The 20,398-nt window shown below is 46.6% G+C and overlaps 1 protein-coding gene across 2 annotated transcripts in view; it reads right to left on the bottom strand.

The window, feature by feature from the left end:
* SYN3 (synapsin III) overlaps positions 1–20,398 on the bottom strand; it is a 415,136-nt gene that overhangs the window by 57,023 nt on the left and 337,715 nt on the right. For both annotated transcript variants that reach the window (XM_021687386.2, XM_021687385.2), the window contains one exon: positions 13,816–13,878. In XM_021687386.2, the coding sequence (XP_021543061.1) occupies positions 13,816–13,878 (63 nt within the window). The remainder of the gene's footprint in view (positions 1–13,815; positions 13,879–20,398) is intronic.

Genomic DNA, 20,398 nt, shown 5'->3' with positions numbered 1-20,398 from the left:
GATCTTTTTTAAAAATTATTTATTTATTTTTAAAATTTTATTGACTTTATTTTTAAAAAATAAAATTTTAATTCCAGTGTAGTTAATATACAGGTTATTTTAATTTCACCTCTGGATCTTAACCAAGAGCCCTCTATTCTGAAGTCTAGCCTACTCTTTGCACAAAACAAATGTTCATAAATATTTGCCAAAATATTCGATAAACATTTAGTGAGTCCCCGACTCAGAACGGCTGGGCACCAAATCCACTACCATGAGTTGAAAGACTACGAGAGCCCTTGGCCTTACATTTTCAGAAGCCTCACCCCTCCTCCAGTCCTTCCGAAGGCTGAGACCCAGAGCCCAAAGGATGTCGTCACCCCAGCTGGCTTGGGTCATGTGTTGCCAGGGGTCAGAAGGAGAGGTGGGAAGTGATGGGAACAGGGAGTCTTTGATGGACTGCTTAGGGAACTGCTTAATTATCCTGCTTATCAGTTCGCTGGTTCCTTTCCTTTGCTCTTCCCCAAAATGAATCAAAACTCCTTCTGTTGTTCTTGAGGTCCCAGGTCACCGATTCTTTTGCCTGCATGTTTATAGAGTTACAGTGTGACCGTAAGATTGAATGGAAGGGAAGGGAGGCCCCTGACAAATGTCAGCTCTGCAAGGCAACACCTCAGCCTCCCAGGCCCCCGGGCATTGTGCTGGGTGAAGGAAGGGGCTTGCCAGGGCCTGGCTTGCTGTCCGAGGCCTGGCCTTGGTCGGGAAGAGAGGTGGAGTCGGTGGGCACAACTCGTGCACCCAGCAAGTTTATAACCCAGCAGGGGAGGCTGACTTGGCTCGGATTTGAAGATGCCCCAGAGCAGAGGTCTGCAAACTACATCCTGAGGGCTACTGCCAATTTTTGTGCAGCCCATGAGATAAGAATAGTTTTTAAATGGTTGGGGGAAAAATAAATCAAATGACGAGTGATAGTCCACGACACGTGAAAATGACATGAAATTGAAATCTCAGTGTCCATAAATAAAGCTGTATTGGAACAGGGCCACACTCATTCATGTCCGTATTGTCTAGGGCTGCTTTCATCCTACAAGAGCAGAGTGGATGCCACAGACCATATGGCCCGAAAGCCTAAAATATTTACCATCTGGCTCTGTGTGGAAAAAATTTGCGGAGCCCTGACTCTCAGGACTAGTTGACATGGACTAGCAGCACGGATACCACCTGGGAGCTTATTAGACTCGCAGGTGGGCCCCCACCCCCGCCCAGGCCTAGTGAATCAGAATGTGCATTTTAGTAAGGTCCGCAAGGGATCTGTGAGCAGCTGAAAATGTAGGAAGCACTTAGGTTCTAGAGGGAGTGAATCAATTATCTCTTACATATCTACAAGTATTTACAAGTGCTTTATCTCAATCAGTCAGCAGGGCAACCCCACACCCACTAGGGAGATCTATTAGGGCCACTGGACAGATAAGAAAACAAAGACTCCAAGTTAAGTGTTCAACCAAAATAACATAACTAAGAAGTGGCTGAACTGGGATTTGAACTTCTGGGTCTACTGCATACCTCGTGGCCTTAACCATGAGGCTCCGTGTCCCCCCAGAAAGAGAGGGTACGCCCACACTCACAGTCTGAAGTTGGAGGCCCCCAACTGGTGCCCCAAGGGTGTTCAGTGGCTAAAAGACATGTTTTATTTGGCCTACATGGTGTTTTGAATATTTTAAAATTAGTTGCCAATATTTTAAAATTAGGGGAGTTCATATCAGAGACCCAGAGAATTGGCTTTGTGTGAAAGAATCAGATGATCAGGCTGCATTGGTGTCTCAGGGCTTTGTCCTGCTGGGGCTGAGTTGTGGATGTCCACACAGGCTGGCCTGGCCTCTCTGGGTCCTCACGCTCCCCACTTGGCCTCTGACTCATTCCGGGGACTGCCTGGATGCAGTGGGCATCTGAGTTGGCATCCTCTGGGTGTGCAGAGCAGCTGTGGATCATTGAACATCTTGTTGCAAGGATGAATCTGACTCAGCAGGTCTGGGGACAGGCCCGAGTTCTGCTTTGCAGGGGTTCCCAAGGGATTGCGGAGGCTGCCCGTCCTTCCACAGAGCCCGCTTTGAGCAGCAAGGCTGTTGAGGAGCTCAGGCCTGTCTGACTTCAGGGCTACACGCACTTGGTCCATCACCCAGAGCATCTCAATAGGTGCTCTTGCTTCTGTTCCCCTATCCCTTGGGGTGGCTGGAGGCCCCTGGCCCTTTTCATTAACTACCAGCATCCTCCTCCATGGACCCCGCTGAATCCTCTAAATACAGCCTCTTGTCATGACACAAGAAGGCCTGAACATCATTCCCAGCCCCACCACACTGCCTCCTTAGCATCTTCTGGCCTCGATCCTGGAGGATGGGGCATTGGTGTGGAGGTTTCTGGGAACTGGAGGCCAGGAGTTGAGGCAAGAAAATGGGGTCTGCCAACAGCATCTCATTTGTCCGGAGGTTTAGTCGAGACTGCTGATAACCATTTAAGACATCTGCTCATCCTGCCCCAAGCATGCACACACACACACACACACACACACGAGCAACATGCACGAGCACGTGCACACACATGTGCATACACACATGCACATGCTTCAAAATGTAGTAAGCTCCCTGGTGAGCTCCTTCCCTGGCTTTCCCTCACAAACAACCCTGCTGTTGCCACCCGTCAGTAGCAGAGCCAGCAGCCCCTAAATGGACTGACTTCCAAGAAGGCAGAGATGTGGCCGGTTTCTCTTCCAGGAAGCTTGGAGGGAGGCTGCGCCGTGCCGGAGCCTCAGTGAGGCAGGCAGCCTCTGCCTGCTTCAGGACATTGCTTCTCTTGCCTGCTGACAGTAAGAAGGGGCCGCACCTGCACATTTTGGCTGAGGACGGCCTCCGTGGACATGCAGGCTGTGCTCCCAGTGGACCTGTCTGGAGGCGGCCCTCCTCGGCATGGGCGCCAGGACCGGTGGAAAGAGTGTGCAGCCTTCCCGGCATGCTGTGTGCAACCTTGGGCAAATCATTTTGCCTCCTTGATCTCTGCTTGCCTCATCTGAAAAATGGGCTTCATGGGAACACTATCCACCTTAAAGGACGGCGGGAGCTTGACGAGGCCTCCATTGTGGATGTGACTGTCTAAGGTTGGGGGAAAAGTACGGAGCCAGTAATCAGAGCCAGTAAACTATACGGAGCATTCCCTACCTCAACAGGCGACACATGCAGCCTCCTCTTTCTGAGGGGCTCCTAAGGGGATGACGTCTCTGGTCTTTGTTACATACAATACCAAGATGGGTCAATAGATATCACCAGGAAAACAGAGAAGAGAAAAAAAAAAAAGGAAATCTTACTGCTTTTCAATGTCTGGTCAAAAGTATTCTGCTTTTCATGGAAGAGTTGTGTGGCGAGTGCACACAAAAGCAGGTAACTGATTCTTTCCAGATCAATCTGTCCCTGGGCTTCTGTCCCTCTTGACAAAATGGGTCTTGTAGGGGATGGGAGTGTACACGGTCTTTAAAACCCAGTGCCAGGAGTGAGAGTTTTCTTTTTCTCCTTCTCATTGTCTTGCAGCAGTGTCCTCCGTCTTGGCTTCGGGCCTGGGGTGAGATCAGCCCACCAGCCAAGAGCAGTTCATATGGAAAGGTCAGTGCTGGTCTCCAAGGTACTGACATGTTTTTTGGGTGGAGCCCCGTGAAATTCTTTACAAATCAACTCTCCAATGAAGTTGGCACGTCGCCTTATCAAGGGAAGAGATGATTGCACCAGCATGTTCCCAAGTGTCCCAGGCAGCCTGCAGCAAAGGGCGGAAGGACCTGCTGATCTTGATTCAAATCCTGCTTCCTGCATTTACCAGTGACTTTGGGCAAAACAGCTCTTAGAACCTCTGCAAAGCTGGGATCAGAGGAGATATTGAAGGTATGTATCCTGGCTCATGGGTGCTCAGAATTGTATACTCTCTCTCTCTTCCTAGTTCATCCTCCCGTCTAGTTTGCTTTGAGTGATCCCAAAGAAGTTGAATAATTTTCTCAAGGTCACAATGCTGGCAAATGGCAGAGTCAAGATGAGAACCCAAGGAGGTCTAAGTTCAAAGCCCATATTCTCCTTCACTTCCCTCCCCATCTCACACTTACTTTTAACACTTCTACTTACTATTCTTCTGAGCGATCAGGTGAGGAAAATCATGACTATTTGACACACGGCACTTACGTGTTTAAATAAATTATGTGTTCAATATGCTGGCCTTGGAGGTGCGGGGCTGACAGGAAGGACCCAGGTCTCCTGAACCCAGGCCAACCAAGAGCCATGTGAGGATGTGGGAATTGGCAGAGGAAGTGCCACCATTAGAGATCTAAGCCCGAAGCCCTCCTAAAGAAAAATGAGTGGATGGTCCAGGTGGCTTTGCCTTCAGTATGACAAACACCAGGGTAGAGAATCATAAAATGACTGTTTTAGTTTGCTTCTGTTTGTGCTCAGAATCGTGGCATTTTGGCATCCAAAGGAAGAAAGAGACATTTAGGACTCTACAGAATACACGTGTATGTGTGTGTGTCCACGCGTGTGCGATATAGACACACATAAGTACAAATACATGGCTGTGTATGTACATATGTACACACAGGTGCACAGAGCTGAACCTCATTTGCGATAGTTATCTTCTAGAACATTGCAGCCAATACTGATTTAGTGAATACTGAACCATTGCTCCTAAGGGAAATACAGGGTTCCTAGAAGCCTCCAGTCACAAACATTTTCATCAACTGATCAATACATAACCTGTTGTATGTGTGCTTCCCTTTCAAGCCATCTTATTGAATATATATTGTTGATTCATTAACTAGTAGCCAACAGCACTATAACTCATGCCTGAACAAAGCTTATCTAACACATATTTTTTTTCCCTGTAAGAAACATCACAGCCTTCTTGCACTTAGGACTTCTTGCACTAGACGGTACTTCAGCACTACACTTGTGTGTGTGTGTGTGGGGGCATTTTAAACAATGAAATCACCATGAGAAAGTGCAAGAAGGTGTAAGTGTGGCTCGACATAGTAATGTTTACAGTATGAGAGCTGAAACAAGAAGGCGCACCGTTGCCTTGCTTGACCTCAGCATGGAACGCGCACATTACTGGCTGATTTGCACATGTCTGTGAATGCATGCGAAAGTGCCGGAAGAAGTGATTTGGGGATTACAAATAAATTTTAGTGAGTAGTTGAATTTGTACATACGGAATCCATGAATAATGAGAATGGTGGTTTATACTGTGCTTGTAGAGAGGACAACCTCAGGCCAGAGGCTCTGAGAAGGAGAGCACAGTGCTTAAAATTTTCACTAAGGTGTAAAGGACTGCTAGATCCTCCGCTAAGGGTCCATTTTGCTCAAGAGAAGCAGAGAATACATGAGGCCGGTGGTGATCTCAAGGGAGTGGCAGGTTAGGTGAGAGAGGACGTGGGGGGAGGGAGGACTTGAGAGGGAGGGTGGTGGAGTGGGTGAGGGTCCCCCCCTGTCCTCTTTCATAGTCTGGCAGAGACCTTGAATGCCCCTCCCCTGGAACACCTTGCTGGCTGGCTCCCCTCCCCTGCTCTCACCCAACTTGGCTTCTGCTGAGCTCTCTGGCAGTCTCCCAGGTGCTGGGGAACCTTCTGGTTTCTTAATGGCTCCCCTGGGTTCCATTTGTCCATTTGCTCATTCCTCGTCCTCCCTCCTCCACTACTGTGTTCTTGGGCCAGGACTCCTACTTAAAGAGCGGATGGTGCTGGGAAAAGATCACTCAGTGAGTCAGTCCAAGAGAGGATACGAGAGCCCAGGTTGCTCAGAGCTGGTGACAGCCGCAGCCCTGGCCCAATGGGGTGTGCAAGACGCCTGGGCTGCCGGAAACGTCGAGTTGAGGAGCTGCCACCTCGGCCCTCCAGACCAGATGCAGGGACACCTGAACCCTGTCACTCACTATTCCAGGCTTAGCAGGACAGCAACCCCTGTGCACACGGGGGAAGTGTTAGGATGTCCAGGTCTGGGCTCAGTCAGCCTGTGACCACGTCAATGTCCTTTGCCTCTGTGAGCCCAGGCACTGGAACTAGGCTGTCCAGGGTTGGACCCCAACTCCACCACCTACTCCCTGTGCTTCAGTTTCCTCCTCTGTAAAGTGGGGGTACCAACTGTACCTACCTCATAGGGGAGTTATAAAGATTGCACTCAATGAGTGAATATATTTCAAGCACTTAAAACAGTGCCCATGCTGGGGCTCCTGGGTGGTTCAGTTGGTTAGGCGACTGCCTTCGGCTCAGGTCATGATCCCAGGGTGCTGGGATCGAGCCCCGCATCAGGATCCCTGCTCGGCAGGAAGCCTGCTTCTCCCTCTCCCCCTCCCCCTGCTTGTGTTCCCTCTCTCGCTGTCCCTCTGTCAAATAAATAAATAAAATCTTAAAAAAAAAAAAGAAAACCAATTTATAAAACAAAACAAAAAACAACAGTGCCCATGCAGAGTAAACTCTATTAAGCATTAGCTTTTATTATTATTATGGTTATTACATTACTGTTATTATTACTGCTCTTATCTCGAAAGTATGGGATGGAGTCAGATAATCGCAAAGCTCTTTTTTTCCCTTCCTGCTCTGTTATTCGGGATGCTCTCGCTGTGTGGCCTCGGGCAAGAACTTCTCCTCTCTGGGGCCTCACGTTCTTATCTTCTAGATGAGGTGCCAGGACTCAAGCCCTGAGAGGCTGTGAATCTATGAAATAAGGATAAGGCACCTCCCAGGGTAGAGTTAACTTGTTATTTGGCCTCTCCTGGGGATGTTGCTGAGACAAGCGGTTAAGTAATAAGAATAACAGTTTATATTTGTAGTGGGTTTTTAAAGTTCCCATTCACTGAGTGTTTATCAGGCACCCTACCAAGCCTTGAGTGATTTATTCTATCTGGATTGCAGCCCCAGGAGGGCGATATTGTCCCCATATTGGAGATGAGGAAATTGGGGCACAGAAATATTAAACAACATCCCCAAGGACACACAGCCAGGAAATGGTCAATCTAGATCCAAACTCCAAAACCTCAATTCCAGATGCTATAAACATTACCCGCCCCTCGTTATACTGGCAGTTGGCCTTGAACTTGACTTCTAATCCTCTGATAGTAACATGATCTTGTGCCATTCCTTTCAGTGGACTGCTCGTACTATTGAAAATAACCACAGATTCTCATCATTGGAAGATATAGAGGAGTGTCTCCAGGGTGTCTTAACCTTTGGAAGGGTCACAGACCCCTGTGAGAAGCTGAAAAAAGCTATGGACTCCTTCCCACCCAGAAAGTTCGTACCATATCTGCACATAAACACACACACACCCCCCAAAAACATATACACAGATTTGTCCCAATTTCAGTGGTTTCAAACATCTCAGGCTAAAGAGCTCATGCAATGCCTAAATTCTCCTGAAACTTCCCAGGAAGTATTCATCTTTGGTCCAACTCTGCATTGATGAGAACCTCTTCCCTAAAGGACCATCTATTCCATTAATGTTCCCCTCGGATTGTTAGAAATTTTCGCCATTGACATTTGTTCATTTCCTCCTAACTTTGGTCCCAGCTTTGATTGCTAGATATTATTTCAAATTGGTCCCATCCATCTACTCATGACAATTCTCCATGTTTCTGCAGAGGCTGGTGATGCTGTCTCTAGCAGATGCATCTTCCCTTCACTGCTCAGTTAATCTTCCCCGGGACACACTCATTTGTCAATGGCTTTCTCAAACACCCAGAATGGATGTACAGCCCAGAACCCAGAACAATCTTCTGGCCACAGACTGCAGGACTCTCACTGTATTCTGGATATCAGATCTCCATGAACATGTCCTGGATTACATTTTTTAAGCCTTATTTTACTTTGAAATATAACACATACAGAGAATTGCATAGTCCAAAAACAACAGTCCAACAAGCTATCACAAAGCAAACATCCACATCAGCACCATCCAAGTCAAGAACTAGAACTTTGCTCACTTCTGCCTCCTCCCCATGATCACTCCTCCATCCTCCACAAAGGCAACCTCTACTGTTTTATGGTAATAATGTTCTTGTTTTCCTTAAACATTTTATCATCTAAATACGTATCCCATTTCACGTTATGGTTTAGTTTCCCTGGGTTCTGAGTTTTATATAAATGGAACCATTCAACTAGGCATTCTTTTGTATGTGACTTATTTCACTCAATGAAATAAGTGTGTGAGATTGTTACATATAGTTGTAGTTCATTCATTCTCATCGCTGGAAGCAACCACTTGTCTGAGTATACTGTAATTTATTTATCTAATCTATTATTAATGGGTACGTGGGCTGTGCCCGGGTTTTGGCAATGATGAACAAACTGCTATAAACACTGGTGAGCACACACATGCATTTAGGCTGGCTATACCTAACAGAACTTCTGTGTAACTTCTCAGTGGATAACATCAACCTGTCTTCCAAAGCAGTTTTAATGATTCACACTTTCAGTAGTTGTGTGTGTGTGTTCCAATTCTTCCATGTCCTTGCCAATGCTTAGCACTACTCAACTTTTTAATTTTAGCTCTTTTGGTGGTTACACAGTGGCATCTCATTGAGGTTTTAATTTGCATTTCCCTAATGACTAATGAGGGTGAGCCCATTTTCATCTATTTTTTGCATATTTATGGATTAGAGGCTTTGGCAACTTCTTACTCATCTGACTCATACTGAAATTACAGCCAAATGGAATAGAGTCTCTGACAGATGATGCTGTTTAGTCATATCTCCTTTATTGACTTCAGTTTTGGATTTTAGGACCCCAGAGCATGTCTGAACATTCTTTTTTAAAAAGTAATTAATTAATTAATTATTTATTTAAAGTAATTTCTACACCCATTGTGGAAATCGAACTCAAGACCCTGAGATCAAGAGTGGTGCGCTCCATCGTCTGAGCCAGCTGGGCACCCCTGAACATTCTTAATACTCATGACAGCTAATATTTATTGAATGCCCACCATGTTCCAGGCACAGAGCTGTGTGCTTGACCTGCATCACGTCTTCTAATCCTCATAACCAACTTATGAGGTTGCTACTATGATTACCTGCGTTGTACATTTGAAGAAACTGAGGTGGGGGAGGCTATATAACTTACTTGCTAGATTCAAATCAACACCTGTAGCCACTATAACACACTGCCTCCCAAAGATGGAAACATTTGACTACATAAAAAAAAAAAAAAAAAACACCTTTAAAAATGCTTAAAAACTGAGTAAGAAATGGACATGTAACTGTCAACTGGAGAAAAAAAGTTGCAAAGTATGACAAGGGTTTAATGTGCTTAATATGGAAAGAGTTCTTACAAATTAATAAAAGGACACAATAAAAAAATGGCCAAAGGTTTCTGCAGTTAGGTAAGTCTGTGGAATTCAGCACATCTTTCATGTTCTTTTACCCCAACAGTGTATCCTAAGCAAATTTATGACTCTTAAGTTCCAGTTGGTAGGAATGCAAGCTGGTGCAGCCACTCTGGAAAACAGTATGGAGGTTCCTCAAAAAGTTGAAAATAGAGCTACCCTATGACCCAGCAACTGCACTACAAGGTATTTACCCCAAAGATACAAATGTAGTGATCTGAAGGGGTACCTGCACCCCAATGTTTATAGCAGCAATGTCCACAATAGCCAAACTATGGAAAGAGCCCACATGTCCATCAACAGATGAACAGATAAAGAAGATGTGGTATATATATACAATGGAATACTACTCAGCCATCAGGAAAAAAATGAAATCTTGCCATTTCAATGATGTGGATGGAACCAGAGGGTATTATGCTACGCGAAATAAGCCAATCAGAGAAAGACAATTATCATATGATCTCACTCCTATGTGGAATTTAAGAAACAGAACAGAGGATCATAGGGGAAGGGAGGGAAAAATAAAACAAGATGAAATCAGAGAGGGAGACAAACCATAAGAGATTCTTAATCATAGGAAACAAACTGAGGGTTGCTGGAGGGGAGGGGGGTGGGTGGATGGGGTAACTGGCTGATGGATATTAAGGAGGCCATGTGATGTAATGGGCACTGGGTATTATATAAGACTGATGAATCACTGAACTCTACCTCTGAAACTAATAATACACTATATGTTAATTAATTGAATTTAAATAAAAATATATTAAAAAATAAAATAAAAACTTACTTTAAAGGATTTTCCAAACCTATTTGACCAACATAGGCTTTAGCATCTGAATAATTATAATTCTTTGGAACAGACTTTGAAGCATGTTGAACTGTGTAATAACCATTGCTTCCTCTGGTTTCTGGTCTGGTAAAACTTTCAACAAAGGAAATGAAATTAGTTTTGTCCTGGGTTTCTCAACCTAGACACTATTGACATTTTGGGCTATATAATTCTTTGTTGTGGGGTTGTCTTAGGCATCATGGGCTGTTCCCAGCAGCATCCCTAGTCTCCACTCAGTAGATGCCAGATGTCAGTAGTACCAGCCCCACCCCCCAGTTGTGACAACCAAAATTGCCCCATGGAGGCAGAATTCCCCTCCCTCCATAAGAACCGTTGGTCTAGACTGACTGATTTCTAAAGAACCCATGGTGCTCCCCATGATTACCTCCTACCTTAATGCCCCCACCCACACTGCATAGCATCTCAATATATTTTGACTTCTGTGCCTTGTGACAGACTCTATTCTTTGTTAAGACAGTATCAGGGGCGCCTGGGTGGCTCAGTTGTTCAGCATCTGCCTTTGGCTCAGGTCATGATCCCAGGGTCCTGGGATCGAGCCCCGCATCGGGCTCTCTGCTCAGCGGGGAGCCTGCTTCTCCCTCTCCCTCTGCCTGCCTGCCTGTCTGCCTACTTGTGATCTCTCTCTCTCTGTCAAATAAATAAATAAAATCTTAAAAAAAAAAAAAAGACAGTATCAGCCCATCTTTCTTGTCTCTGGGTCTTTCTTGTTTGCTAGAACTCCTTCTACCTCCAGGCACAGCAAACCATGTACAGTTCCTCAGATGCAGAGCTTCTTTCCACCCTTCTATCCTCTAGCTATAATTAAGCTCTTTCCTTCAATCCCTGTACTTACTGCACACCCTATCAGACCCCCAACACACATTATACCTATTTACGTGCCTGTCTCCCCGAGTTCTTGACAGCAGAAACTGCGTCTTATTTATCTTCTGATTCTCAGCACCAAGTAGGCACTAATCAATATATACAAACAAAGGAGAGAAATATAATTGACGATGGGTCAGCAGGGACCTAGGTGGATTTCCACCAACACTGAGTCCATTGGCAACCTCTTCACCAGTTTTCTCCTAGGAAGGTTCCCTTTGCTGTTCTCAGGAAGACGATCTTCCTTCTTGAGAGAAGTAGAAGTACCATAGAAGGTACCAATTTTGTTTTTCTCCCTCTCAGACATGAATATGACATCCTCTGCTCAGTCGGCATGTCCAGGCCATTCCAGATAGTTTTCTCATCCCAAACTGAAGGAGAAGACCCCTTTTCCCTTGATGTCAGCATTTCTGCAAACCCTAGTTTATTCTGGCCAGTGACGCTTTTTATCCTTGGATATGTGTCCTCCTGTCCATGCTTCGGGCGTCCCTTTTGAGCCTGAGTTTCAGACCACCCCCTCCCCCGAGCATTGCATCAGTCTCTTTAAGTATTCCCTGTCGGGGATAATTTGAAGCTTGAGAAACAGAATTTAATTCTTGGGAACTCTTGAGTTTTACTAGAGTTGTCCAAGATGGTGCCAGTGGGCGGCAAGAAAGGGACTGGTTTGAGCAACGTTAACAAAGGCAAGTGACAAGACTTGAGGACCTATTGCACGTGGAGGAAGGAGAGGACTCCCAGGGCTCCCAGGGCACCCAGATTTCTGTTTTGAGACAATGGAGGGACTGGTGGTTCCTGCTGCAGAGCCAGCCACAGGAGGCGGAGGAGGAGGGCGAGGAGGGGGAGCAGGCTGTCTGGGACGGTTAGAGTCTGAGGTTTCCATGGGAGACAAGGGGGGCATGTAGAGGAGGGAACCGGATATAAGAGCTGAGGCTCTGGATGGGAAATGTGACCCAGGGGCTGTTGGTGGTGTGCAGGTGGCCGTGGGAACTGAGAGGGCAGATGAGTGCTCAGGTTGCGTGTGCTGTTGGCACAGACACGTTAAAGATGGGGCAGCAAGAAAACAACGCGAAGGAGACTGTGAAGGAGTGGTGGAGACAGGAGAGCCAGGAGGGGAGCATGAGTCAAAGGCCACTGGAGAAGGAGTTTCAGGCAGAAGGGATGGCCAGCAGCTTTAAGAGATACAGGGAGGGGAGCTCCCCTACGGACGGAAAAGTGCCCGCTGACTCAGCAGCAGAGGGTCGCTGAGGACTAAAGCAACCCCTCAGCGGAGTGGAGGGGCCGGAGCCCAGGTGCAGAGGTGCAGGGGGGCTCAGGAGGAGGGGCAGTGGGGCACAGACACAGGGACGTGTCTAAAGAGGGAGTCACTCATCCATCTGCTTGCCCAACGAGCTGAGGGGCCACTGGGCCCCCACTGGGCCAGGGATATGGCAGTGGACAAATAGGCAAGACCCCTGCCCTCACGGTGTGCCCTTCCAGGAAGACGGAAGGGAGGGAGGGAGGACTTCTTTTAAAGACAGTTGTTAGAATCATCACCACTCAACAGAAAAGGCCAAGAGAGGTCAGATGGCAACTTGTTCAAGTTCACACGAATGTCAGAGCTGTGGGTCGTGCCCTGACCTGTCTGGCCCTTTCCACCCTTTGCTGCCTGAAGGGGATGGAGTTTAGGTGGGAAGAGAAGACACAGAAGGCATAATAGGGTGGGGAAGAATAAAGGCGCCAGGTGCAGGATTATTTATGGCTGGGCTGGGCTGGGCCTCCTCAGATCACGGTTTCTATTTATTTGAGCCAGAGACTTGAGAGGTGGCCTGTGGTGGCCCCCACGCTTTCCCACATTCCCACCGCTCTTATTTAGGAGTAAATCTCCCTTTCCTGTGGGCACCCTGATCCACACAGTTCAACTGGGGCTGCATCCATCTCCACATGTGCTGGTTAGGAGGTGGGCCCAGGAACCTAAGCAAGGCCTCCATGGGATTTACACAGAGATGCTGGAAAGAGACACGGTCTTTCTTCCTCTGCGGCAGTGAGCTTGGGGACCAGGGTAGGCCACCCACAGCCATCTTGACTATCTGAAGAAAACACCAGGCAGAGATAAACAGGGTCAAGAAATACAGGAGACTGAGGTCTGATGGCTTTGCTTGGGCTCCTGGATCCAGCTCTGCCCAGACCTTTCAAGAACTCTCCCAGACTTCCTGGTGGCTCAAACCAATGGATTCTCTTTTGCTTCCTGATTTGAGTTGCGTTTCTACACTTGCGACTGAAAGATCTGACCAATTATGACAAATATGTCAGCTGTGCCTGTGAAAAATATATGATTTACTCTTGCAGAAGCTAACTGACTCCAGGGGCATCTCCACGGAACCATATGTATTCGCCTCCTTCTAGGTCCTGGCCCTGCACGTGGCGGGGAGATGGGTAAGACAGGAGCTTAGAGAGCAGCCGTGGAAATGAGGATGGGAACAAAAGAATCAGCATCTATAAAATGCTTTACATTCATTGCTCCGAATCCACAATCATAGGAAACAATTAGCTAGCAACTCCTGGCAGGGTTCATTGGGTATAGACCGAGCTGGAGAGATGCTCCATGCTATGGGAGCTCAGAGGAGGGATGGGGGGAGGACAGGGTGCATCCTGAGCCAAGATGGGGCTGGAGGGGGACAGAGGGAGAGGGGAACAGGTAGTCTGGGGAGGCTGCGTGGGTATGAAGGCCAGTATAAGAGCTGCTTCTCATACCTTTCCCATTCCAGCGTGGGCGTGTCCCAGCTTGACCACCATGGGGAAGTGTGGCGCTGTGAGCTGTAAGAGACAAGAGGAAATCACTCGTTAGCATCCCAGAGCAGTGCCACTGAGAGACTCTGGGCACCGCCTTTTCTGTAGAAATATTCAGTCATCTGATATTACCCGGAATCCCCACAAGAACGCTTTGACAGATGGTCATCCTGCTGCAGCTTGAACACCCAAAATGCCAGCAATCTGGGCTTCCAAAAGAAGCCCTGAGCTCTTAAAAGCAGTCTGCCTGGGGCACCCACCGAGAGACGGCAGGGAGGAGCAAAGCGACTGGTTTCGGATCCTGGCTTCCCCACTTGTGCAACCTCAGGCAAGTTCTACATGGATCTGTGGCTCAGTTTGCTCATCTGTAACATGGGGGTGATGAGTATCCATCCCATAGGGTTGCTGTGAGGATCAAACAAATTATTATATGTGAAGTCTTTACGTTCTGAGTACTCAATGAACGGCAGCTTCGTGATTCCCATTATGGCTCTGCCTTACGTTAACCCCTCCCCCAAGCCCTCTCCAGGCCACCCTATGAGGTTTCTTAATAATAGTGGTCATGCCACCACGGACACAAACATGCATCGGGTGCACCGTGTTGGGCACTGTTTTGAGAGACTGCCCGGTATCATCTCCCTTCGAGAGCCACACGACTTGTCCCGCTGGTTCCCTGTAGCATCCTCAGCTCCCAGAACACTGCCTGACCCAGAGAAAGTGTCTGATGATGGAGTCTGTGCTTCATTCAACCATTCCTCTTAGCAAGACCTAGGAGGCATGCATGCCTCTCCTTATAATGGAAGAGGAGAGGGCGCTCAAAAGATTAGGTGCAGTATGCGCATGGTCACTCAGCTAGGAAGTGAGGGCACCAGGTCCAAACCTAGGCTATGCATTTCCTCCCTCATTCTGTTCATATGTTGTTTGAGATGTGTTTGCTTGGTGTCTGCAAGTCTTTTTGGAGGTGCTTGAGGATAAAGGTTATCCCTTCTAGTTATTTAGTAGTGACATCCTAGTCCCCCTACTTGGCTCAGCCTGGCCCCCCTACTTGGATCAGCCTGGCCATGTCCTACTCTCTGTGCTGTCTGTCCTGGTCCTCATCACTCGGTCCTGGATTGTCTCCTGACAGTGCTGTCTGTCCTGACCCTCTGGCTGCCTTTTAAGAGGAAGAACCCGGCTCTTCTCTCTTGGTGCCCAGAGTCTAGTCTGACACGGAGGTGCTGCTGTAGGTGCTTTGGAAGGCTCTGCAGTGGGTCACGGAGCCATTCGATGGGCCTCATCTCATTGTTTACCCACTCAGTGGCTCCATGAGGCAAGCAGGGAAGGTTTGTCATCACCATTTCACAGATAGGAACACTGAGACTCAAGGCAGGTGCTGGGAGGGGGTGGAATTGGGACGTGAACGTGGGCCTGTCAGACCCTAAGCCTGAAAAGGTTTTCCCTAAGATCTAGCTCAGGGCTTCCTGCAGTAAATGCGGAATAAAAAAATGTCCCCCTTATTCAAGCTAAATTTTTTTTTAAAGATTTATTTATCTGAGAGAGACAGGGAGAGCGAGCACGAGCGCACAAGTGGAGGGAGGGGCAGAGGGAGAGAATCTTTGAGCAGATGCTGGGCTGAGTGCAGAGCCTGACATGGGGCTCAATCCCATGACCCACGAGATCATGACCAGAGCCAAAACCAAGAGTCAGATGCTCAACTTACTGAGCCACCCAGGCCCCCCCAGGCTGAAATTTATTACATCTTGGTGCTTAGAGAGAACAAATGCATCTTTTAAAAAAAAAGGGCAATATTTTATTTCAAAAGTAATATGTACTCACTATATAAAATTTTGGAAAATGTAATAAAGTGCTATGTTGTTATTATACAGAAGACAATAAAGATCACTCTCAGATTTTTAACAGTTTTGGTGTATTATCTGCTGGTCTTTTTTTTTAAATCTACAATTTTTTCTTTTTATTTTTTCTACATTGGGAGTACACTGAATATCCACTTTTGTTTCCTGCTCTTTCCACTTACTGTTCTGTGGTAAGCATCTTCCTGGTGGCGATTACTTGTCCGTTTAATAGTTATTACAAAATATTTCACATATGAAAAAATACCTAAAGAGCATTATCATGGACAGCACCCCACTTAAGAAATAACCACTACCCCCATAGACGAAGTCCCTGATACACTTTCTTTTTTTTTTTTAAAGATTTTATTTATTCATTTGACAGAGATAGATACAGTGAGAGCGGGAACACAAGCAGGGGGAGTGGGAGAGGGAGAAACAGGCCTCCTGCAGAGCGAGGAGCCTGATGCGGGGCTCGATTCTAGGACCCTGGGATCATGAACTGAGCTGAAGGCAGAAGCTTAACGACTGAGCCACCCAGGCGCCCCCCTGATACACTTTCTTACCACACTCCCTTCCCTCCCACCCAGAGGTAATCATCATGATATGAATTCTGTGTTTATTATTGCCTCGCATTTATTCATATTTTAACTATTACATATGATTCTCAAACAATATGCACTCCACATTTTTAAACTTTATGTAAGTGGTATCAAAAGAATCTATTCTTGACGATCTTTTTTAGCACATTACATTTGTGAGATTCATGCGGGCTCCTCTATACAGCTTGGATTCATTTTTACAGCTGTATAGTATTCAATTATATGAACACATTACCATTTGTCCACTTCCTGCTGATGCACATTTAGGTGATTTCTATTTTTTCCAATGATAAATGATACTAGTGAAGATCTTGAACTCATTTCCCCTGCAGGTGCACAGGGGCATGTGCACAGGAGTGGAATTGCTGTGGCCGGGCAACGCTCTTCTCAGTTTTGCCAGATATTGCCAAATTTGCTCTCCAAAGTGGTTGTACTGACTTATGCTCTCACAGGCAGGGAAAGAGCTCCGGACACCTGAGGCTGAAAGACTTAAATTTTGCCAACCCAAGGGATGTGAAGTGGAATGAATGGGTACATTTTCACCAAATGGCTTTTGTTCCCCAGCAGAGTCGTAACACCTGGCCATCCACTCACAGACCCGGGGCACCTCCAGCAGTCCGAGAACTGCCCAGGTCACTACTGGGGCTTTATCTCCATCTCACTTTAAGCTGGAGTGTGTGTGGGGGGTGGTTGAGGGGGAATGCGTGTGCTCTGTCTTCCCCTCCCCGTCTCCTGGCCTCATTATCTCCCCACACACTGACGGGTACTGGAAAGAACGTGGATGTTGGAGTTAAACTTACCCTCTAATCTGGGGCTGGATATTTAACCTCTTCAAAACTTAGTTCTTGGATCTGCAAAATGGGAATGATATTGCCTAACTCATTGGACGGCTGGCAGAAGAAGAAATGAAATAAGGAATGTCAAACTGCTTAGCACCCAGGGGAGATTCAAACTCAAAGTGTAAAGTAGGACTGAGAGGAGGAAGGAGCTAATGCCGGTTTTGTGGGAGTGAGGACAGAGGTAAAGGCAGGCTGGATGAAGGAGGAATGAGAGCAGAGGCTGCTGCTTGGCAGCATGTGATAGTATGGTAGGGGGTGAAATGAAGTCCAACAAAGGAAATCTGAAGGAACTTAGCAATCATCTTGCCAAACCCCCATGTTGCCATGTGGCGGTAGGTAGAACTTCTAGGAATGCTCCCCAAGGCGTCTCACTCTAATCTCTGGGGGCTGCGAATGTGATGAGACTGTCATACAAGGACAGTTTTATGTTATATAGAAAAAGTGACCCCAAAATATGGAGATATTTGGGAGGATCTAATCAAATCACATGAGCCCCTAAGAACAGAGAACCATTCTCAGCCTGGTGGCAGAAGGGAGAAGCAGAGAGAGTCGAAGCAGGAGAGAGACTCAGCACACTATTCCTGCTTTGAGATGGGGGTGATTACTTGAGAAGGAATGTGGGTAGCCTCCCGGAGCCAAAGGTGGCCCCTGGCTGATAGCCGACAAGGAAACGGGGACTCTAGGCGTACCTCGCTGCAAAGAACTGAAATCTGCCCTGACAGGAATGAGCTTGGAAGCTAATCTTGAGCTCCTGAAGAAAATGCAGCGTGTGGCACTTTGATTTCAGCTTTATGAGACCCTAAGCAGAGCACCTTGACAGGCCAGCCTGGACTTCTGATCTACAGATCTGTGAGATAATACAGAGGTGTTCTTTTTGACAGCTTAGGTTGTTATAGCAGCAATAGGATAATACCTGTGGGTGTCCTCCTAGAAACTGAAGCCCAAAGAGTAAAAAGTGATTGTTTTCATGCCCCACAATAGCAGAACGAGAAGTCAAGGCCATGAGTTGTTTTTTTTTTTTTTTTTAAAGATTTTATTTATTTGAGCCAGAGAGAATGAGAGAGAGCACATGAGAGGGGGGAGGGTCAGAGGCAGAAGGAGGCTCCCTGCCGAGCACGGAGTCCGATGCGGAACTCGATCCCGGGACTCCAGGATCATGACCTGAGCCGAAGGCAGTCGCTTAACCAACTGAGCCACCCAGGCGCCCAAGGCCATGAGTTTTGGGGGCACTTGGGTGACTCAGTCAGTTAAGCATCTGACTCTTGATTTCGGCTCAGGTCATGATCTCAGGGTCGTGAGATAGAGCCCCGCGTCAGCCTCCGTGCTTGGCGGGGAGTCTGCTTGAGATTCTCTCCCCCTCCGCTCCTCCCCCCATCTCTAAAATAAATAAATAAATAAATAAAATCTTAAAAAAAAAAATAAGTCAAAGCCATGAGTTTTGACTCTCCATCAAGCACTCTCTCTACCAAGGCACACTTCCCTGGGGACCACTTGCATATCTAGGGTACCATAAATTCTTTCTTCTAATCATAACCTGATCCATAAAATAATATCAAATCGAATGAATTCACTGAGTGAGTGAGTGTTTTTCACACTGTGTTTTATGCTGCGCAGGACACAGAAGATGGAGCCAAGATTTCTTGTTTTAGAGAGGTGGGCTGCGCAGTGTAAGAGCTGAACAAGGTGGCATGGCAGCAAGTCTGGGGGGTGGGGTGGGTGGAGTCATGAGCAAGCCTCCATAAGAAAGGAAGGCTCTGACAAGGATGCTGAAGGATGAGTAGATTGTGGATGGGTCACCATACCTCAAGGGGTCAACAGTGCAGAATACTTTGGTCTTCCCATGGCCTATGTCTAGATTTTTCATGAGCTCTAAGTAACAAAGACCCACTGGAAGGGAGGATTTATTTTATGATACTTAACATGAGTTTATCTGCCATAAAGTCATTGTGGACACGACTGCCGAATAGAATTATATATTTGAACTGAATGCCCTTTGCCAACACTTGTAACTAAACTTGGAGGAATACACTCCTTGTAAGAAATAGTGGAATGAGACATTGTATCTAGATTTATAGGACACAGAAAGTCAATGTAGAAAAATTTGAGAATTTATAGGATGAGAATTTCAAAGAAAGTGTTTTGAAACATTGTTTAAAGCAATGCATTTTCCAGATACTAAGGGAAAATATTCTTTGCCATTTCTTTGGTTGAGAACAGCGTTCTTTTTTTTTTTTTTTTTAGTAGGCTTCATACCCAGCATGGAGCCCAACGCAGGGCCTGAACTCACAACCGTGAGATCAGGACCTGAGCTGATACCAAAAGTAGGAAGCGTTGCCAACTGAGCCACCCAGGTGTCCTTAGAACAGCATTCTTTCTAGAACTGGCTGGGAAGACTCTAGGCTGGTGTTGGAGAGAAGAAAGAGGCAGTCTGGGGCCAGGCTGTTGGGGGCTTTCAAAGCTGAAGGCAAGAGTCTGGGTCGCTTGGATGGGCAGTGGGGAATTAGTTCAGATCTGGAAAGGGAGAGTGACCTGCCCAGGGTAGGCAGCATGAATTGTATCCACAGACACTGACAGGCCACAGACCAATCTGGAAGTGATTACAACCAATGCCAAGTGCCACTGGTTGGGCCTGGGCTGGGCTGGGGATGGTGGAGAAAGTGGGGGCACTCCCAAGAGTTTTTCTTTTCTCTCTGTTTTTAAAGTGATGCTTTAAAAAAATTGAAATAATAGTCTTCAAATGACCATAGAAATTCAAGACGAGGACTCTCCACCATCTCATCTAATCAAATCAGTGTTTGTATTTGTCCATATTACTTTATAATCCCCATTTATACATCCAATTAAAAAATGGGATATTCTGCAATAATCTTAGAGGTAGAACTTTATATCTATCTTCTCATTTAACATTATACCCTAAGTTTTCCCCTCCTATTTTGCCACGGTCTTCTTTATTTTTCTTATATCCCTCCCCCACTCCCCAGCCCAGGTAACTGGTGTGTCTAATGTGTACTCCTGCCCATTGCTTTTCATGCTCAATCTTGGCAAACACGTATACACATATATGGTTGAGGCTGATGTTTGTTTTTTCTAAAATGGCTCTTGTCATCGACTATCAAGCCACGCACACTTCCTCTCCCACGTCAGTAGGTACACCCCTCACCAACGGTTTTAAAGCTTCACAGTATTCCACAAGACACAGGTGCCATAATTCTTCGGCTGGTTCCCTATTAATAGACATTTGTGTAACGTTGTCTCTCTGTCTCTCTTTCTCTGCTGC

This window comes from Neomonachus schauinslandi, chromosome 5 (genome assembly GCF_002201575.2).
Source record: "Neomonachus schauinslandi chromosome 5, ASM220157v2, whole genome shotgun sequence".
Lineage (NCBI taxonomy): Eukaryota > Metazoa > Chordata > Mammalia > Carnivora > Phocidae > Neomonachus > Neomonachus schauinslandi.
Note: the sequence above shows the minus strand (reverse complement) of the source record. Positions and strands in the feature narration are given on the sequence as shown.